Source organism: Adiantum capillus-veneris, chromosome 7, assembly GCF_014529385.1.
Source record: "Adiantum capillus-veneris isolate H3 chromosome 7, ASM1452938v2, whole genome shotgun sequence".
In the NCBI taxonomy this organism is placed as follows: domain Eukaryota; kingdom Viridiplantae; phylum Streptophyta; class Polypodiopsida; order Polypodiales; family Pteridaceae; genus Adiantum; species Adiantum capillus-veneris.
The window spans coordinates 112,565,553-112,585,552 of NC_140937.1; the positions used below are offsets into that span (position 1 = coordinate 112,565,553).

A 20,000-nucleotide genomic window follows, 5' to 3' on the forward strand; every position below is an offset into this window, starting at 1 on the left:
AATCTCCTCCTTGGTCAATAGCCTGACCAGGCGTCGTGCATGTCGGGCCAAAGTGATCCGAATCCTCTGATGCAACCTCCGTCGATGCTGTGTAGTCCTCCGCAGTCGTGGGCGTTTAGATCTCCCTAGCTCGGACGCTCGGTTGATCTGTGTGCCTCTGGTGTGAGGCGACGAGCTCTCCTGTGGTAGTAGCTCCTCCGTGTGCCTAGTGTTTGCTCTAAAGAAGTCTGTGATGCTTCGCTGAGACTGGCTAGCCTCTCCCCTCATCAAAGCTCTCTCTATGTCTGCGCAGCTCCAGCAAAAACAGACCCAAGCATCTCTGATCCTCGTAGCGCATGACTTCGGAAAGTGGTCCAAAGCCCTCTCTGAACAAGCTGTGGAAGCGGCTACGTATCTCGTAGTAGACGGGGCAGTGGCATGTGTAGTGCAACTCTGTCTCACGCTCCATGTCACACAGGAGGCATGTCCTTGCCTCTGCCGGTACTCCACTGTATCTCCTAGTCTCTACTCCTCTGTATCTCCTAGTCTCAATCTGCAGCTGGTGTGAAGATATGCGTATCTGGCTAATAGCACATCGTATCCCATGAGACAAGCGGGTGTCCATGTATCCGGGCCTCGTCACAAAACTGTCCTCCGTAAGCTGGAGAAGATGCTCTCTGTAGAAAGCCATCTTCGTGCCTAACGCATGTGCTGGCTGTATCCATGTCCTCCTGGTGACTAGCTGAGTCAGGTCCTGGCGGATAAGCCTCGTGATCTCGGACTGTGTAAGAGTCAGAGAGGGTGCATCCAGTAAGTACTTGAAGGGGGGCAATCTTTCTATGGTGAACCCATGTGCCTGAAACCATGATATCATCTCCCTATACCAGCATGCTGTATCTCCCTGCATGGCTAACTGTCGAGAGGACTCAAGTGCAACGGGCATATCTGTCTCTGGGAAGATCTCACATGTGGTGTATGAAGGAGACAGATCTGTTGAGCGCCTCCATCACTAGTGGTGAGGTAGCTAGCTCTGCTCGGATAATGTCACGTGGTACCGAAGCCTTGGCTTTAATGAGCCGCGAGATCATAGATACCAGAGGCTTCTCCGTGTCCCCCCATTGATTAGTGGGACCCGACCTCTCCTGATGCTCCAATGAAGGTCCCCATATCTCAGCTCCATAGAGAAATGCAGAAGCCACCAGAGTGTCAAAGAGCCAGAGCTTCATCCGAGGCTCCTGAAACTGAACCTGTGAACACTTTTACTCCAATCTACCTAATGCTGCATGGACTCTGGTCAGTCTAGTCTCTGCGGCTCTCCTCAATGAAAATGCTGGTCCACTAAAGACCACTGCAAGGTAATGTAAGCATCTGTATACTCCTGACTGTATGTGAATGCGGGTGCTGACCTCTTGATCCATTGTGAGGTGGTATTAAACACCATGACCTTGGTTTTACCAAGGTTGACCGACAAACCACTTTCATGGCCAAACCTATGCAAAGCATCCAAGTGACTTTGCATACCCTCCAAAGAGTAGGAGATCAACACAATATCATCAGCATATAACAATAGTGGAATCCATTTCCCTACCAGCTGTGCACCTCTATCATCGTCTCTCTCAATATAGTCAGAAACCTCATCCACATACATACCAAATAGAGTAGGAGAGAGCAGGCAACCCTGCTTCACCCCAATAGTGGAGTGAACGGCTGTAGATAGGCCCTCTGAGGTGCGTACATGCCCCACTACTGACCTGTATAATGCCATGACCCCCCAGATGAGTTCTGTGGGTGCTCCCATCTCCTGTAATTTGCGCATCAATCTAGCTCTGGGTACTGTGTCAAATGCTTTGCGGAAGTCCACAAAGCTACAATAGATCCGTCTCCGATTTTATCTGCCCTCCTCAATGATGGCTCTGAATGTCAAGATATGATCAAGAGTAGAAAAACCTCTCCTGAACCCTGCCTGCGCAGCTGCGCGTATCCTCTCTCTCTCTCTCTGCCCATCTGCTCAGCTGCTGCTCAAGAATGGATGCGTACAACCGTGCCAATGTGTGTCCGATCATGTTAGTGCGATAATTCCTAGGCTTCATAGGGTCTCCTGACCTGAAGATAGGTACAATAGTAGATATGCTCCAAGTATCAAGAAAGCCCTCACACATGGCACGGTTAAACATAACTGTTAGAAGCTCTGTTAGTAGATCTCTAGCATGCATGAAGTGCTCAGCCACTAAGCCTCACGATCATATGCTTTCCCAGTCCTCATCCTGTCAATGGCCTTCCTCACCATCTCAACGGTGGAAGCGGTGAAAAAAGCACAGGTGTGGGGACATGGATCGGGGGGGTCGGGAAGGGGCGGCTGTCCAGGAGCTGTGTATAGAGATGACGCATACTGGCCCCAGGTCTTTGTAGAGGTAATGGCAAGGGGGGGGGGGGGGGGGGGGGAGTGCTCATGAAAGAGCCGCCATGCCTCCCGTGAGTCCTGACTCAAGAATAGCTGGTATAGGTCCTGCTCTAGGCGAGCCAAAAATGCCCTCTGTGATTGATGTCCCCCAAAAGCACCTCCCTCTGAAGTCTAGCTCTAGTCTCACGTCATTCCTCATTATACCAGCTGTTCTGGGGCATGCTCGGAGAACGGTGTCTCTACTTAGGCTGGGTGTGTGGGTATGCGTCTGTTGCTGCATCATGTAATGTCTGTGTCAGTATAGTAGTCAGTTCCTCCAGAGGTCGCCTTGGCTCTTCTCTACACAGGCATGTGTAGATCCCATCTATGTATACACAGTCTGTCTCCTGCGTGAAAGTGTAGCGAGTAGGGGCTGCTGCCTGTGGCCTGTGTGCTACACTACACTGGAAAGAGATTGTCAGCGACACAAAAGCATGATCCATTGCCACGCCAACAGGTCTGGGTCCAACCGTAAGATCCTGAATACTAGAGATGAGACTTGGTTGTGCCATGACATAATCCAATGTGCTAGCTCCATGTCTATGTGGAAAGCATGTAAAACCCCCCGCATCGGGAAATCTCTGTAGGCCATTCAAGATGACCAATCCATGTGCAGTCCCCATGTCTATCAATACTCAGTATGTTCCCCATCTTGTGATAGTCTAGATAGGCCCGTCTCTGCAACATCCAGCTCTCTCAGCATCTCCTCTGAAGTATCATAAAAAACTGTCTGATGATGGGCAGTCCTAGCATTGAAGTCCCCTAAAATGATGATGTCACCATCTCTAGAGAACTCCCAACTGTCATCATCCAAAATAGAAAAGGGTGACTGTCCTTTGGGTGGTGTATACATTGACGTTGTCGGGGGATATGTGTTTGAAACGTGAGCCGGGCAAGCGCCGGGCCTCTGGCTGTGAGAGGTGTGACAGAGAATAAGAAGTAAGCTTCAAATAAGCTTGACGTTAATTTTTCTGGTATCTTTCTTGGCATGGGAGCGGAGCTGCACGACAACGTACTCGGGGGAAAGTAGCTAATAGCAATGTAAAGTTATCTGTCTGTCTCTGCTCTCAGTCTCACCCACATGTACCTAGCTTGCTAATCCCTGCGAGCTATATGTATCAATGGTTGCAACTCCTCCCTGAATAACACTGCCACTCCTCCTGAGCCCCGCCCTCTCTGCTCTGATCGTGTCACCTGTCTACAGGCGGTCTCCCATCTGTATCCACTAATGTGAAGCATAGTCTGCCCAGGGGCCTGATGTGTCTCAGAGTAGAAGATGATGTCTCTCCCACTAAAACTTTCCTCAAAAGCACCCACATCAAAACGCATAGATCCATTCCAATTCCAGGTAGCAACTTTGAATGTGGTCCCATAGGTCTCACACCGTCATGTGGAGCGTGGCTCCAATATCACCACTCTTCCGTCTCGGTAAAAAGCAATATTACCTTTTTCCCTTGCCGCTCTAATCTCTGGCATTACCTGTCACCAGCGTGTGACTACTATCTATCCTTTTTGCTGATTTCTTTCTTATTATTGATTTACTTTCACTTCTTGGAAACACCCCTCCGGAAATCTAACTGCCTTGCATTGCATAGCTAGTGTGGAACTGTCCAGAGGGAGTCCAGGCCTGAGGGCAAGAGAGCACTAAGGTTGGACTAAGACTTATGGTTAGCCAAAGTGGGGTCATTGACTAGCCAAAGTGGAATCCTTTGCTACACAGGCTACATTTCAGTTCTGGGTGTGGCTGTAGTGTACATAGGGGGTCGGATGACCTAGAAAGATACAATGGCAGCATCTCCTAAAATTTAGGGAACTGCTATTTTGGGACTTGAAAATGTGTTTGCGTCATTACCTCCGGAATGACAAGGAGAACATTTTCTTACTCTGCCGTGAAGTCAACTGGGCGACCGGTTGGGAGATTTTTAGGCGGGAACCCCGAAATGGGAAAATGCTTGTAAATGTGCCAAATGGCACCTTCTGGTGCACTTTCCTCATGCAACAAGAAGTGGCGCTGAATTTAGGAGGAAGAAGGCTCATTTTTCAGTTTTTTCACAGGTTAAGAGCTATGGAGTGCTTCCTTTCCCTCCTATGTACAGTGCGGTGCCAGGAGTGATGCCCTGCACGCTACGCATTGCCCTCTCTCTCCCCTATGGCAGTATGTTATGCCCCTCTAGTGGGCTTTTCAATTGACCAATGTACAGTTGTGTGGGTTCATGCGCGATTGCCGAGGCAAGAGCCTCTTGCACAGGTACTGGATTAGCTGGCGGCTAATCCCCCGCACGTACAGGTGAATTTGGAGAGGTTTCACGCCAGAAATCTCGTCCGATTCAAAGGGCAAGTAGCCCTACAGGTGCGGGAGCTCGAGGACTTGCTACGGATGCGACTGGCACGCGAAAAGGAGCCTGAAACAGTAAATTACAGCCTGCTGTGTATTTTTTCAGGTTTAGGGTTTTGGCCCTAAACGGTCCCTAATACCCCTAGGAGGTTCGGGGACGTGAGGGGACCGCTGTACAAGTGATCTGGCGCATTTTTCGGGGCTGAAAACAGAGAATTCAGCGTGCTGCAGATTCTCGCCAGGTTTTGCAAAGTGCTCGTATGTGTCGGGAAAGTCAGTCAATGCGTGGGAATACTGACTGTGAAGGGTCCTAGTACAGTTATGTTGCCGAAATCGGGCCGGAACAGTTGAAATTCAGCCAAGTTTGTGCGGGGCAGCTTGTAGGGAACCACAGCGTTTATTCCTTCATTTGAACAATAAAGAAATACCGAAAGGGGCGCCTAAGTTAGGGGCCAATCTGGTGTCGGACTACTCATACAGGTGCAATCTAGCAGTCTGTATCCCCCTCCCCTTTGTTGTGTCTTGAAAGTACAGGTAAAGTGGACGACAAATTAAATGGGTGAAAGCAAATAAGGTTTAAGTTTAAAGTCTACCGCCCTTTTTGGATTGAACAGGCTGGTTTCATGGTTCCATCGATGGGATTAAATCACTTTTTCCCATAGAAGTGAGCCTTGGTCAGTTTGGACTTGAAGACACAGGGGATCATAGACCAGACACAGGGAATTGCAATTATGGCTGACAGACCAGATGATGTGACTGAAGAGGTTTCCTCTTCACAGGGTCTCCACAGACGAATGATGATATATTCAGGACCCAGTTGGCTACTGCTGTGGCTATGTTCACACAAGTAATGCAGAACCCGAGGTTTTTAGCCTTTCTGCAACCTCCTCTTCCGTCTCAGCAAGCTGGGTCACTGGATCATATTCAAAAGCCTGTTAAGGCTCGAGCACAGGTGATTCATACTGCACAGTCAATGGAAACACCTGTACACTTGACGTACAACATGCAGTCTCCACAACCTGTGCCTAAGGCGCAAGAACAGGTGGCTGAGATGCCAGTCTTTCAAGCTGTACCAGTTCAACCAGCCACCTTTCAGCAGCCTATAGCTGGTTCTAATGGGCAGGGAAGCAACCTACAGGCTATGCAACAGGTCTTCCCACCACCTTTAGTACACCCTAGCTATTTTGGAGGTGGATCGGTATTCCAGAGCATGGTTGGTCATGCACCTGGAAATCAGTTTTACACTCCAGGAACAGTGTTCGGGGGTGCTCAAACGATGATGCCTAACCCTATGTATGGTGTCATGGGCATGCTACCAGGGTTTCAAAAGCACTCAGGGCCAATTTGGGATGCCACATGCAAATTTTGGTATGGTTGGAATTACAAATCAGCAACCAAATATGGCATTCCCAGGTCAACTTAATTGCGGTCAGGGAACACAAATGAACCCTAACAGTGTTCCCATGTTTCAATCACTTCCATATGACAATTTAACGCCGCTGGAGAGGCCAACTCCGTACAAAGGTGGTGGCAAAGGTGTGACTTTCATGACCTTTACAGGGTTTGATGACAAGAAGAAGGCTCTCTCATTCCTCTAGCAATTTGACAAGGCCTATGCAGGGGGAAACTTTACAGAGGCTTCAAAGGTCCGCAAGGAAGCCACTTTCTTGACAGGGAATGCGGGACAATGGTGGACAACTTTATTGCTTCAAGGGCAAGCTCCGTCCACATGGATTTATTTCAAGCAGATTTTTGCAGCAGCATGGTTATCTTATGATTTTGAAGCAGATGTCATGACAGAATGGCACTAGCTTAATGCTGCCACTTGCAAGAATCTGGATGACTATAATCGGAAGTTTTGGAAAGCTCTACTTCCAGTAACTTCCTATAGGTTTGTGCCATTGACAGAACAAATTGAAAAATATTGTTGTGGCCTACCCAAAGGATTGAGGAAATACTGCACGAAGACCAAAGTCACTACTTTGACGTAGCTCATCGAGGTAGCGAACACTGGCAATGGTTTGCTCAAGGGAGAAGATTGTGAATTCAATACTGGCGTCAAGGAAGGATCAGCCAAGAAAAATGCAGCGAAGAAGTATGTTCCCAATGAGGTTCATAAAGTGATTCAGGAGCCAGCCAATGCAGGAAAGACAAACCTACGGCTGAATCAGAAAAGGGACCAACGAAGAAATGGAAAAGACGTTTTCCTCGCAAGTCGGAAGAGCAAAAGAAGGTCCTGAGGTCAGAGAACAAATGCTTCATCTGTGAGCAGCCTGGCCACATTGCTTACAACTGTCCTACAAAGAAAAGGCCAACTGATTCTGAAGACAAGGAGGACAGGAAAGGAAAGAAGCCCATGGCTGGTCTAGTGCCAGATATGGTGGGCGACAAGCCAAATTCAGATGCAAGTGAGCTTTGCAGAGCATGGGGAAAGGTCACGGATCAAACAGTGCTTATCTTCTTTGATCCAGGTGCCAAAGCCAACTTCATTTCCCCAGAATTGGCTTCAAAGTTGGGAATCAGACCTGAAGAGATGGGGTATACAGCAGAGGCAGGTTTGGCATGTCCTGGCCATACAGAGGCTGTGACACCCATCATTGGAAAGTTGTGCCTACATATCTAGTCCTATGTAGATGCTGAAGAATTTTACATCATGCCACTGGACGGATGTGATGTGTTGTTAGGTATTCCTTGGTTATTTCGTGTACAGGGAATCATGGATGCCTACAACAAAAAGATCACTGTACAGAGCAGGGGAAAGACTCACATTCTGGATGTAAAGCTTAAAGGGGAGTCTATTCCCATTGTATCAGCTTCTGCTGTAATGAAAAAACATCTTTCTGCGTACTTGGTTTTTGCACGTGAAGTGTCAGATTGCGATGAATCAAATTTATCTGTGCTAGATAAAGAAAGGTCAATGTTTTTACAACAGTATAGTGACTGTTTTTCCGATTCATTACCGTCTCAATTACCGCCAAAGAGACCCGAGGACCATGCGATAGATTTGGTGCCAGGCAGTAGCCCACCAAATAAGCCTCCGTACAGGGTGAGTGTGGCTCAGCAGAACGAGATAATGGGCCAAGTATAGGAGCTGTTAGAAAAGGGGCTGATTCAGCCCAGTTCATCTCCATTCTTTTCTCCAGTGTTGTTGGTGCAGAAAAAGGATGGCTCATGGCGTATGTGCATCGACTACCGTGCACTGAACAAGAATACCATCAAGAATAGGTTCCCTATACCTAGAATTGATGATATTCTGGACAAATTAGAAGGAGCATCTATGTTTAGCAGGATAGATCTAAAGAGTGGGTACCATCAGATCCGCATTAGATCAGAGGATGTGCACAAGACTGCTTTTAGAACAACGTTTGGCCTTTACGAATTTTTAGTGATGCCCTTTGGTCTCACAAATGCTCCTGCTACGTTCAATAGGATGATGGATAGAATTTTCCGTCCACACCAGCAGTTTGTTGGTACATTCTTTGATGACATGATAGTCTACTCAAAGAATGAAGAGGAGCATAGGCATCACTTGGCCATTGTGTTCGAAGAGCTACGCAGTCATAGGTTGCTCATCAATGCAAAGAAAAGTGAATTTTTTCTGGAAGAGATCCACTTTTTGGACACATTGTCTCAAAGGATGATGTCAGAATGGATCCTGCAAAAGTTGAAGCGATCAAGTCATGGCCAGATTTGAAGACGGTGCATGATGTCCAAAGTTTCTTGAGACTATGCTCCTATTACAGAAGGTTTATCCGAAATTTCGCTGAGATTGCTTCACCTTTACATGCTCTTCAAAAGAAGGCAGTCACCTTTAGATGGACACAGAAAGAGATTTCAGCTCTTAATCTCTTAAAGGAAAAGATGACTTCAGATCCAGTCATTGTGTTGCCAGATCTTAGGAAGTCATTTGTGGTCCAGTGTGACGCCTGTGGTAGTAGCATTGGTGCAGTGCTAATGCAAGATGGCAGGGTAGTAGCCTATGAGAGCAGAATTTTGCAAGGGCCAGAGATGACCATGCAAGTCTATGAGAAAGAGTTACTGGCTGTGATTCATGCGCTCTTAAGTTGGAACACTACCTGCTAGGTGCAGATTTCGTTGTCCAAACGGACTATCAGACCTTGCGATACTTCTTGACACAGACAAAGTTATCTGAGAAGCATATGCGATGGGCAAATATCTTGTCCATGTTCCATTTTGAGATTGTGCATGTGGAAGGCAAGAAGAACGTTGTGGCTGATGCCTTGTCAAGGAAGCCACAAATTCCAGCTGTGTCAATTCCTTATCATCATGAACTTGATGATATGAGAGAACAGTATGCAAATGATGAAGATTTTGCAAGGGTCTTCGAGCAGCTAATGGATGGACAACGTCATGAACACTATCTTCTCAAAGATGGGTTCATGATGATGCATGGCAGATTGTGTGTCACAAAGCCATTGCGACGCAAAGTTATGGAAGAGAGTCATGTCCCACCGTATGCAGGGCATCGTGGAATTGATGCTACAGTTAAAGCGGTTGAGACATTCTTCTACTGGCCTACATTGAGTAGAGATGTGGATGCCTTTGTGCGAGAATGCCTAATTTGCCAGAAGGTCAAGTTTGACAAGCAAAAGGCACCAGGGTTATTGCAACCACTACCTATTTCAGATAAACCATGGGAAAGTATTGCTATGGATTTTATCTTTGATCTTCTGAGAACGCAGACCGGAAACGATGGTATTTGGACCATTATTTGCAGATTCAGCAAGCAGGCTCATTTTATTCCTGTCAAGAAGAAGGTAAAACCAGATCAGATGGCACGCTTGTTTATGAGCAATATTTTCAAGTATCATGGCATGCCACAATCGATTGTTAGCGACCGTGATCCACGCATGACAAGTTTGTTCTGGAGAGGCTTGTTTGAGAATATGGGCACAACGCTCAAATTCTCTTCGTCATTTCATCCTCAAACAGATGGGCAGTCAGAAGAGGCAAGTTCTACTGTCCTAGATCTGCTGAAGTGCTATGTGTCAGAGCATAAAGGAAAGTGGGAGCAGTATTTGCCATTGGTGGAGTATGCATACAATAATACAATGCATTCATCAACTGGCAAGGCACCTTTTGAGATGGTTGAAGGTGGCAAGAAAGTTCCTCTCATATTGCATACAAAGGACAAGATATTTGAAGCAGATAAGTATGTTCAGGACATGGATGAAATGTACAAGAAGGTCAAAGTGGCCTTAGAAAAGACTCCGGCGAAGCAAAAGAAAGCAGCTAATCGTCACCGTCGTAAAGTGCTATATTCACTCGGTGATTGGGTGCTTTTACGCTTTGAAAAGGCAAGGTTAAAGAAGATGAAGGGCAAGGAAAGACTGTTTCCAAAGCTCAGCATGCGTTACTATGGGCCTTTTCAAGTGTGCGACATAATCAGTGATGTTGCATATAGGCTAAAATTGCTTGACAGTTGGAAGATTCACAATGCGTTTCATGTGAGTCTTCTCAGACCCTATGTGGGTGATGTGCCAGAAGATATGCCAGCTGAAGATCAGCCGGAAGTCAAGGAACTTGACGAGATCTTGGTCCCCAAACAGATTTTGGCATACAAAGAAAGGAAAGTGAAAGGCAAGGTTGCTAGGCGTTACTTGGTAAAGTTCAGAAACTATCCACCAATGGATGCTAAGTGGATGGAAGAAGGTGAACTTGCAGAGTAGACAACTGTGTTATCACTTTACCTTGAAGCCTTCGGTTTGCAACCTACCTTGACCCCTTGAGTTTCAAAGCTACATGGATTGTCAGTGTGACAATGGCTTCTGAAACAAATAATGTACATGGTATTTAAAGTGCGCTCAAATCAAATACATGTTACATGAATGTTAGAGCTGTACAGATTGTCAGTTTGGCAATTGCTCTTATGGAATGTCCAAAAGTTTGATTAGTGCTATAGAAGTGAGTATTTCTTGTCAGTTTGTCAAGGATACAGTAATTGCTTCTATTAAAGAGTACATGTGTAACTGCATTCTTAAACTGTCGGTTTGGGTATGCTCGAAAGTGTTACGGGATCCAACGTGTGCTATAAGACAGTGGCAAAATGTGTAGCTGCCATTTTGTCATTGGAAAGTTATTGACTCAAAGCAAAATAGTGCGAAGCTACCACTATGTCATTGGGACAGGGTTCACACGCAGGCAATACATGTGTCCACGAGGTGTTGAATACACCAAGGTTGACAATGAGCATGTATGTGTCGTACATGTGTCGACAGGTGTTGAATACATCAGTGTTGACTAGGAGCATGTACGACATAGATGCAAACGAGGACGTTTGAGATTTCAAGAGGGGGGTATGTCACCAGCTTGTGACTACTATCTATCCTTTTTGCTGATTTCTTTCTTATTATTGATTTACTTTCACTTCTTGGAAACACCCCTCGGGAAATCTAACTGCCCTGCATTGCATAGCTAGTGTGGAACTGTCCAGAGGGAGTCCAGGCCTTAGGGCAAGAGAGCACTAAGGTTGGACAATGACTATGGTTAGCCAAAGTGGGGTCATTGACTAGCCAAAGTGGAATCCTTTGCTACACAGGCTACATTTCAGTTCTGGGTGTGGCTGCAGTGTACATAGGGGGTCGGATGACCTAGAAAGATACAATGGCAGTATCTCCTAAAATTTGGGGAACTGCTATTTTGGGACCTGAAAATGTGTTTGCGTCATTACCTCCGGAATGACAAGGAGAACATTTTCTTACTCTGCCGTGAAGTCAACTGGGCGACCGGTTGGGAGATTTTTAGGCGGGAACCCCGAAATGGGAAAATGCTTGTAAATGTGCCAAGTGGCACCTTCTGGTGCACTTTCCTCATGCAACAAGAAGTGGCGCTGAATTTAGGAGGAAGAAGGCTCATTTTTCAGTTTTTTCACAGGTTAAGAGCTATGGAGTGCTTCCTTTCCCTCCTATGTACAGTGCGGTGCCAGGAGTGATGCCCTGCACGCTACGCATTGCCCTCTCTCTCCCCTATGGTAGTATGTTATGCCCCTCTAGTGGGCTTTTCAATTGACCAATGGACAGTTGTGTGGGTTCATGCGCGATTGCTGAGGCAAGAGCCTCTTGCACAGGTACTGGATTAGCTAGCGGCTAATCCCCCGCACGTACAGGTGAATTCGGAGAGGTTTCACGCCAAAAATCTCGTCTGATTCAAAGGGCAAGTAGCCCTACAGGTGCGGGAGCTCGAGGACTTGCTACGGATGCGACTGGCACGCGAAAAGGAGCCTGAAACAGTAAATTACAGCCTGCTGTGTATTTTTTCAGGTTTAGGGTTTTGGCCCTAAACGGTCCCTAATACCCCTAGGAGGTTCGGGGACGTGAGGGGACCGCTGTACAAGTGATCTGGCGCATTTTTCGGGGCTGAAAACAGAGAATTCAGCGTGCTGCAGATTCTCGCCAGGTTTTGCAAAGTGCTCGTATGTGTCGGGAAAGTCAGTCAATGCGTGGGAATACTGACTGTGAAGGGTCCTAGTACAGTTATGTTGCCGAAATCGGGCCGGAACAAATGAAATTCAGCCAAGTTTGTGCGGGGCAGCTTGTAGGGAACCACAACGTTTATTCCCTCTTTTGAACAATAAAGAAATATCGAAAGGGGCGCCTAAGTTAGGGGCCAATCTGGTGTCAGTCTACTCATACAGGTGCAATCTAGCAACCTGTATCCCCCTCCCCTTTGTTGTGTCTTGAAAGTACAGGTAAAGTGAACGACAAATTAAATGGGTGAAAGCAAATAAGGTTTAAGTTTAAAGTCTACCGCCCTTTTTGGATTGAACAGGCCGGTTTCATTACCTCCTGCATATGAGCAATCTGTGAGAGGGTAAGATCATCCCCGAGAAAGATGCCCGTTTTCTTAGGAGTTGGTCTCTTCTTCAAAAGGTCCTTCGCTTCCATGGAGGAAAAACGAAAGATGAGTGCCCTTTCTTTCGAGGTTTCCCCCTTGCTCCCATTTTTTTGTTGCCCACTCTCCATGCTCTTGAGTGCATCGGCTCATGAACCCCCATCAAATCCATGAGTTCTTTTACCTCTTCGTCCACATTATCTTTGTCTCTAAGGCCGCAAATTCTCACCTGTAGAGAGCACACACGCCTTTTTAGCTCCTCTTCTAGTGTCAGGTTAATTATGTTGGACGTGGACGTTGTTGTTTCCTTGCTTTTTCCTCTCTAGGCAACCTCAATCCATTTCTCGACCTCATCTGCCTTTTGTTGAGTCTTTGTAATAACGTCCACCCAAGAGGTCGTCATTTCTTTGTGCTGCTCTTCTCCCTCTTTGATGGCTCGCACTTGGTCTTTGATCGTGTTGAGCTCTTCTATTGTTGAAGGTTGCAATTCTCCTTCTTGAACTGTATTTCGTGATCGTGCCTCATCGAGCTCCCTCGTGAGTGATGCAATCTCTTCGTCTTGAGCCGTCACACGATCTTGCTTACTTGGGCCAGAACTGGATCTTCGAGCAGTTTTATTGTACCTAGTAGGTGGCGGTTAATCTTGTTAATGGTCTCGACCATTTCTTCTTTGCACTTTTGGACTGCGTCCTCTAAGGGGTCGGGCTTGTCATTCTACTTCCTCACGGTTGGTCGTTACTAACAAACGAGACGAAATGTTGAGGAGATCTACACGCACCTGGGCTTCCACATTATGCATACATGTTCCCGCATTAAGCATACATGGTGTATTCAAATTCTGCAATTTTCTAAGAATCTGCAATTTCTGAGTTTTACTGTTTCTGCAATCTGCTATTTCTTGCTATTTTCTGAGTTTGGAAATCTGCTCTGATCTGCTTTGCAATAATTATGCGCAGAATATCTGCCTGCTGTATTTGAAAGAATCTGCCTCTTGCTTCTTTGATTTGAACGGTCAGCAATGATGAAGGCACAAGAGCTTGAGTAGTGCTTGCAAGGTTGTGCTGTAGCCCTCGATGCACAAAGAGCTCTCTCGCCCTCCTCCTCTTCCAGCACGCTGTCGCCTCTCACAGAGGACAATGCCACGCAAAACGAGTTTGAAAATTCAATGAGAGAGAGAGAGAGAGAGAGAGAGAGAGAGAGAGAGAGAGAGAGAGAGAAATGAAATGAAATGTTATATTAATGTCTTCAAAAGGCATAATGACCTATGAGACCAGAAAGTTACAAGGTGGTGGATCTGATACAAAGTTAGAGTAACAAAATAACCTAACAACAGTACAAAACAAAACAAAGATATATTCTATGGGATCTTGGATTGGTCAATGTGATCTAAGCAAAAAACTAAGCCAAAATGGGCGGCTTGTTGGGATAATTGAATCACAAAAGATCTAGCATCGATCGTTGGCGAATCACATCAATTTCCTCCGTGGTTAGTAGTCTGACCGAGCATCGTGCATGCCTGGCCAGCGTGCTCCGAATCTTTTGTCGTAGCCTTCGTCGATGCTGTGTAGTCTTTCGCAGTCGTGGGCGCCTGGATTTCCCAGTTCAATCGCTCGGTCGATCAGTGTGCCTCTCGTGTGAGACGAGGGGGAGCTCTGCTGTGGGAGTGGCTCTTGCGGCTGTCCCGTGTCTGCTCTGAAGAAGTCTGTGATCCGTCTTTGAGACTGGCTGGCCTTGCCATTCAGCAGGCTCTCTCTGTGTCTGCACAGCTCGAGCAAGAACAGACCCAGGCATCTCTGATCTTCGTATCCCATTATTCTTGAGAGTGGTCCAAAACCCTCTCTGAACAAGCAATGGAAGCGGCCTTGTATCTCGTAGTAGACGGGGCAGCGGCATGTATAATGCAGCTCTGTCTCAGGTTCCAGGTCACACAAGGGGCATGTTGTGGCCTCTGCCGGTACTCCGCTGTATCTCCCAGTTTCAATCCGTAGCTGGTGAGACGATGTGCGTAACTGGCCAATAGCACATCGTATCCCATGAGACAAGTGGGTATCCATGTACCTTGGTCTCGTCACAAAACCATCTTCCGTGATCTGGAGAAGGTGGTCTCTGTAGAAAGCCATCTTCGTGCCCAATTCTTGTGCTGGTTGTATCCATGTCCTCCTGGTGTCTAGCTAGGTTAGGTCTTGGCAGATGAGCTTGGTGATCTCGGACTGTGTAAGATTGAGAGATGGTGCATCCAATGAGTACTGGAATGGTGGCAGCCTGTCCATGCTGAACCCATGCGCCTGAACCCATGATGTCATCTCCCCATACTAGCATGTTGTATCTCCTTGTATGGCTAACTGTCGAGAGGACTCAAGTGCTATGCGAGCATATCTGTCTCTGGGAAGTTCCCATGTGTGGTTTATGAAGGAGACTGATCTGGTGAGTGCCTCCACCACCAGTGGGGGGGCCGCTAGCTCTGCTCGGATAATGGCCCGTGGTACTGATGCCTTGGCTCTAATGAGCCGCGAGATCATAGAGACGAGAGGTTTCTCCATGTTTCCCCATCCGTCTGTGCGGCCCGGCCTCCCGTGGTGATCCAATGAAGGTCCCCATATCTCAGCCCCATAGAGCAATGCTGAAGCCACCAAGGTGTCAAAGAGCCAGAGCTTCGTCCGGGCTCCTGAAATTGGACCTGCGAGCACATCCTCTCCAATCTACCCAATGCTGCGTGGGCTCTAGTCAGTCTGGTCTCTGCTGCTCTTCTGAGTGAGAATGTGGGTCCGCTAAAAACCACTCCAAGGTAAGTGTAAGCGTCTGTGTACTCCACAGTCTCCTGGCCGTATGTGAATGTAGGTGCTGACCTCCTGATCCACTGTGGGGTGGTATTAAACACCATAACCTTGGTTTTACCAAGGTTGACAGACAAACCACTTTCGTGGGCAAACGTATGCAAATCATCCAATTGACGTTGCATTCCCTCTGGGGATTCGGAGATCAACACAATATCGTCAGCATATAACAAAAGTGGAATCCATGTCCCTGCCAGTCGTGCACCTTTATCCCCATCGCTGTCAATGTAGTCAGAAACCTCATCTACATACATACCGAAAAGAGTAGGAGAGAGCGGGCAGCCCTGCTTCACCCCAATAGTGGAGTGAACCGGTGTAGAAAGTCCCTCCGGGGTGCGTACATGCCCTACTACTGATTTGTACAATGCCATGATCCCCCAAATGAGCTCTGTGGGAACTCCCATTTCCTGTAATCTGCGCATCAATCTGGCTCTTGGTACTATGTGAAAAGCTTTGCGGAAGTCCACAAAGCTACAATAGATCCGTCTCCCATGAGATCTGCCTTCCTCGATGATGGCCCTGAGTGTCAAGATATGGTCAAGAGTAGAGAAGCCTCACCTGAACCCTGCCTGCCCAATTGCACGCATTCCTTCCTTCTGTGCCCATCTACTCAGCTGTTGCTCAAGAATGGACACATACAACCGTGCCAGAGTGTGCCCAATCATAATAGTGCGATAATTCCCAGGCTCGATGGGGTCTCTTGTCTTGAAGATAGGTACGATCGTAGATAGGCTCCAAGTGTCCGGTAGGCCCTCACACATGGCACGGTTAAACATAACTGCTAGAAGCTCTGCTAGTAGGTCTTTGGCATGCATGAAATGCCCAACGACTAAACCATCATGATCATATGGTCTCCCAGTCCTCATCCTGTCAATAGCTTTCTTCACCATCTCAGCGGTGAAAAAAGCACATGTGGGGGCATGGGTCGGGGGGGTTGGGGAGGGGCGGCTGTCGAGGTACTGTGTATAAAGATGATGCGTACTGACCCTAGTCTCTGTGGACGAAATAGCAGGGGGGGGGGGGGGGGAGGGGGGACTGCTCATGAAAGAGCCGCCACGCCTCACGCGAGTCCTGACTCAAGAATAGCTGGTATAGGTCCTGTTCGAGTCGAGCCAAAAAAGCCCTCTTCTTCCGCCGCACCAGGCGTCGGAAGTCAAACTGTGACTGTCTGTGAGTGACGTCTCCCAAAAGCACCTCCCTCTGAAGTCTGGCTCTAGTTTGGCGGCACTCCTCATCGTACCAGCTGTTCTGAGGCATGCTCCCTGATCGGCGGCTCTGCTCAGGCTGGGTGTGTGGGTATGCCTCTGCTGCTACCTCATGTAATGTCTGTGTCAGTATATTAGTTAGCTCCTCCAGAGGTCGCCCTGGGTCCTCAGTGCATAGGCGTCTGTAGATCCCGTCCATGTATACAGAATCCGTCTCCCGTGTGAATGTGTAGCGAGTAGGGGCTGCTACCCGTGGCTTGTGTGCTACACTGAACTGGAAAGAGATGGTCATTGACACCAGAGCATGATCTACTGCTACCCCGACCGGTCTGGGTCCAACTGTGAGATCCTAGATACTAGAGATGAGATTCGGCTGTGCCATGACATAGTCCACCGTGCTGGCTCCATGTCTGTGTGGGAAGCATGTAAAACCTCCCGCAACAGGGAATCTCTGTAGGCTGTTCAAGATGGCCAATCCATGTGCAGTGCCCATGTCTATCAGGTGTCGCCCATACTTAGTATATTCCACATCGTGTGATAGTCTGGAAAGGCCCGTGTCTGCAACATCTAGCTCTCTTAGCATCTCCTCTGAAGTATCATAAAACACTGCCTGGTGATGGGCAGTCCTAGCATTGAAGTCCCCTAGGATGATAATGTCACCATCCCTAGAGAACTCCCATATGTCATCATCCAAAATAGAGAAAGGGGACTGTCCTCTCGGTGCTGCATAAACTGATGTACTCGGGGGAAAGTAGCAAATAGCTAGATAGAGGTATCTGCCTGTCTCTGCTTTCAGTCTCACCCACATGCACCTAGCCTGCTCGTCCCTGCAAGCTATGTGTATCAGTGGCTGCAGATCCTCTCTAAATAACACTGCCACTCCCCCCGAGCCCCACCCTCTGTGCTCTGAGCGTGTCTTCTGTCTGTAGGCTGTCTCCCCACCTGTATCCACTGATGTGAGGCATGGATTGCCCAGGGGCCTGGTGTGTCTTAGAGTAAAAGATGATGTCTCTTCTAGTAAAGCTATCCTCAAAAGCTCCCACATCAAGACGCATAGATCCATTGCAGTTCCAGGCAACTATTTTGAGTGTGGTCCCATAAGTCTCGCACCGTCATGTGGAGCGTCGCTCTGGTATTACCACTTTTCTGTCTCGGTAAAAAGCGATCTTGCCTTTTCCCCTTGCCGCTCTAATCTCCGGCATTACTTCCTGCATATGAGCGATCTGCGAGAGGGTGAGATCATCCCCGAGAAAGATGCCGGTCTCTTTAAGAGTTGGTCTTTTCTTCAAGGACTTCTTCGCTTGCATGGAGGGAAAACGGAGGATGAGTGCTCTTTCTTTTGAGGTTTCTCCACTGCTTCCATTTTTCTTTATGTTGCCCACTCTTTATGCACTTGTGTGCGTCGGCTCATGAATCCCCATCAAGGCTGTGAGTTCTTTTACTTCTTCGTCCACATTGCCTTTGTCTTTAAGACCGCAAATTCTCACATGTAAAGCGCGCACCCTTCTCCTCTGCTCCTCCTCTAGTGTTTGGTTAATGATGTTGTTGGGTGTGGACGTGGGCGCTATCTCCTTGCCTTTCCCTTTCTTGGCCACCTTGATCCATTTCTCGGCTTCGTCCGCCTTCTGTCGAGTTTTGGTAAGAACATCCACCCAAGAAGTCGTCATTTCTTTGTGCTGCTCTTCTCCCTCTTTGATGGCCCGTACTTGCTCCTTGATCGTGTTAATTTCTTCTATTACTGAGGGTTGCAGTTTGCCCTCTTCCAGTGTGTTTCTTGATCGTGCTTCGGCGAGATCTTTCTTGAGTGACGCGATCTCTTCCTCTTGGGTTGTCACTCGGTCTTCCAGCGTGCTTATCCTGCTCTCTTGGATCAGCACGCGTCCTTCGAGCATGTTTATTGTACCCCAGAGATTGCGGTTCATCTTGGTAATGATCTCCGTCATTTCCTCTTTGCATTTTTGAATGGCATCCTCTAGGGGGTCGGCTTTATCGTTCATCTTCCTCATGCTTGATCGCCGTCCGCAAGGGGGGTGGCGGGAGAGAGAGGGGGAGGGGGGGCGGGGGGGGGGGGGGGGGGAGAGAGAGGGGGGTGGCGGGGGGGACAACACGCGGGGTAAGAGAGAGAGAGAGAAGAGAGAGAGAGAGAGAGAGAGAGAGAGAGAGAGAGAGAGAGTTAAATGTACAGGCAGATAAACTCCTATCACCAGAGTTTCAACCTCTTGTTGAGCAGCTTATCAGTTTCCTTCCTCAGAGTCGGCAAATTTTACTTTTTTCGGCAACATTCCCTGTAACTGTTAAGTCTTTCAAAGACAAGTTTTTGCAAAAACCATACATTATCAACTTGATGGACGAGTTGACACTTAAAGGCATAACTCAGTACTATGCTTTTGTTGAGGAAAGACAAAAAGTACACTGCCTAAACACGTTGTTCTCAAAGGTTGTTTTATGCACAGTAATATGATTGGTACCCATTGCTTGGTTTTGTATGTTTCTGATGGCCACTTTTAACTGTACTACAGCTTCAAATAAATCAATCAATCATATTTTGCAACTCTGTCAATCGGGTAGAGCTGTTGGCGAAGAAAATAACAGAGCTTGGTTACTCGTGCTTTTATATCCATGCAAAAATGGTGCAATCATATCGAAACCGAGTTTTCCATGACTTTCGCAATGGTGCATGCCGGAACCTTGTATGTTCAGGTTTCCTTCTGACTATGAATCTCAGATGCAAGAGGCTCTTTTTGTAACTGTTATAAGCACTTGCATATATACGCTGCTCATTGATGACATTCATGTGGCAAAGATCTTAGTTTGATTTTTCATGGCCAGACCTTTTCACCAGGGGTATAGACATCCAAGCTGTAAACGTTGTTATCAACTTTGACTTCCCAAAAAATTCAGAGACATATCTTCATCGGGTAATGAAGATGTTTTTTGTTTGCATCATCATTGACTAGGTGGAATTAACCTCCTTGGGTTAATAATTTGTGCAGGTTGGACGTTCTGGAAGGTTTGGACACCTGGGACTTGCTGTGAACCTTATTACCTATGAGGATCGCTTTAACTTGTAAGATACTGTATCTTAGATTGTGCATATTTTTGACTTATCTAGGATATGGATTATGTGCTTCTTAATTATTTAGAAATTTAATTTGCAGATACAGAATTGAACAACAACTGGGCACCGAGATCAAACCTATACCACCTCAAATTGATCAGGCTATTTACTGCCAGTGATGCACTCCATGAGATAGAACGTCAGATGCGTGTGTTGCCAAGAGGCTACTAATCTATTTTTGTGTTTATTATAGAGGAGGTAAAATGCCTCTACAAGAAAATAAGTTGATTAGGTATCA

General features: G+C 47.2%; 1 protein-coding gene across 8 annotated transcripts in view; it reads left to right on the forward strand.

The window, feature by feature from the left end:
• Nucleotides 1-20,000, forward strand: part of LOC147454446 (DEAD-box ATP-dependent RNA helicase 8-like) — a 131,454-nt gene that overhangs the window by 75,783 nt on the left and 35,671 nt on the right. For 3 of the 8 annotated variants that reach the window (XM_086516401.1, XM_086516400.1, XM_086516399.1), the window contains exons 8-12: nt 18,830-19,081; nt 19,164-19,344; nt 19,474-19,562; nt 19,638-19,711; nt 19,803-20,000. The exon at nt 19,803-20,000 is cut by the window's right edge and continues 144 nt beyond it. In XM_086516401.1, coding sequence (XP_086372527.1) covers nt 18,830-19,081; nt 19,164-19,344; nt 19,474-19,562; nt 19,638-19,711; nt 19,803-19,881 — 675 coding nt within the window. In that variant the 3' untranslated portion in view covers nt 19,882-20,000. The remainder of the gene's footprint in view (nt 1-18,829; nt 19,082-19,163; nt 19,345-19,473; nt 19,563-19,637; nt 19,712-19,802) is intronic. The other 5 variants (XR_015188625.1, XR_015188626.1, XR_015188623.1 and 2 more) reach the window with 3 other exon arrangements.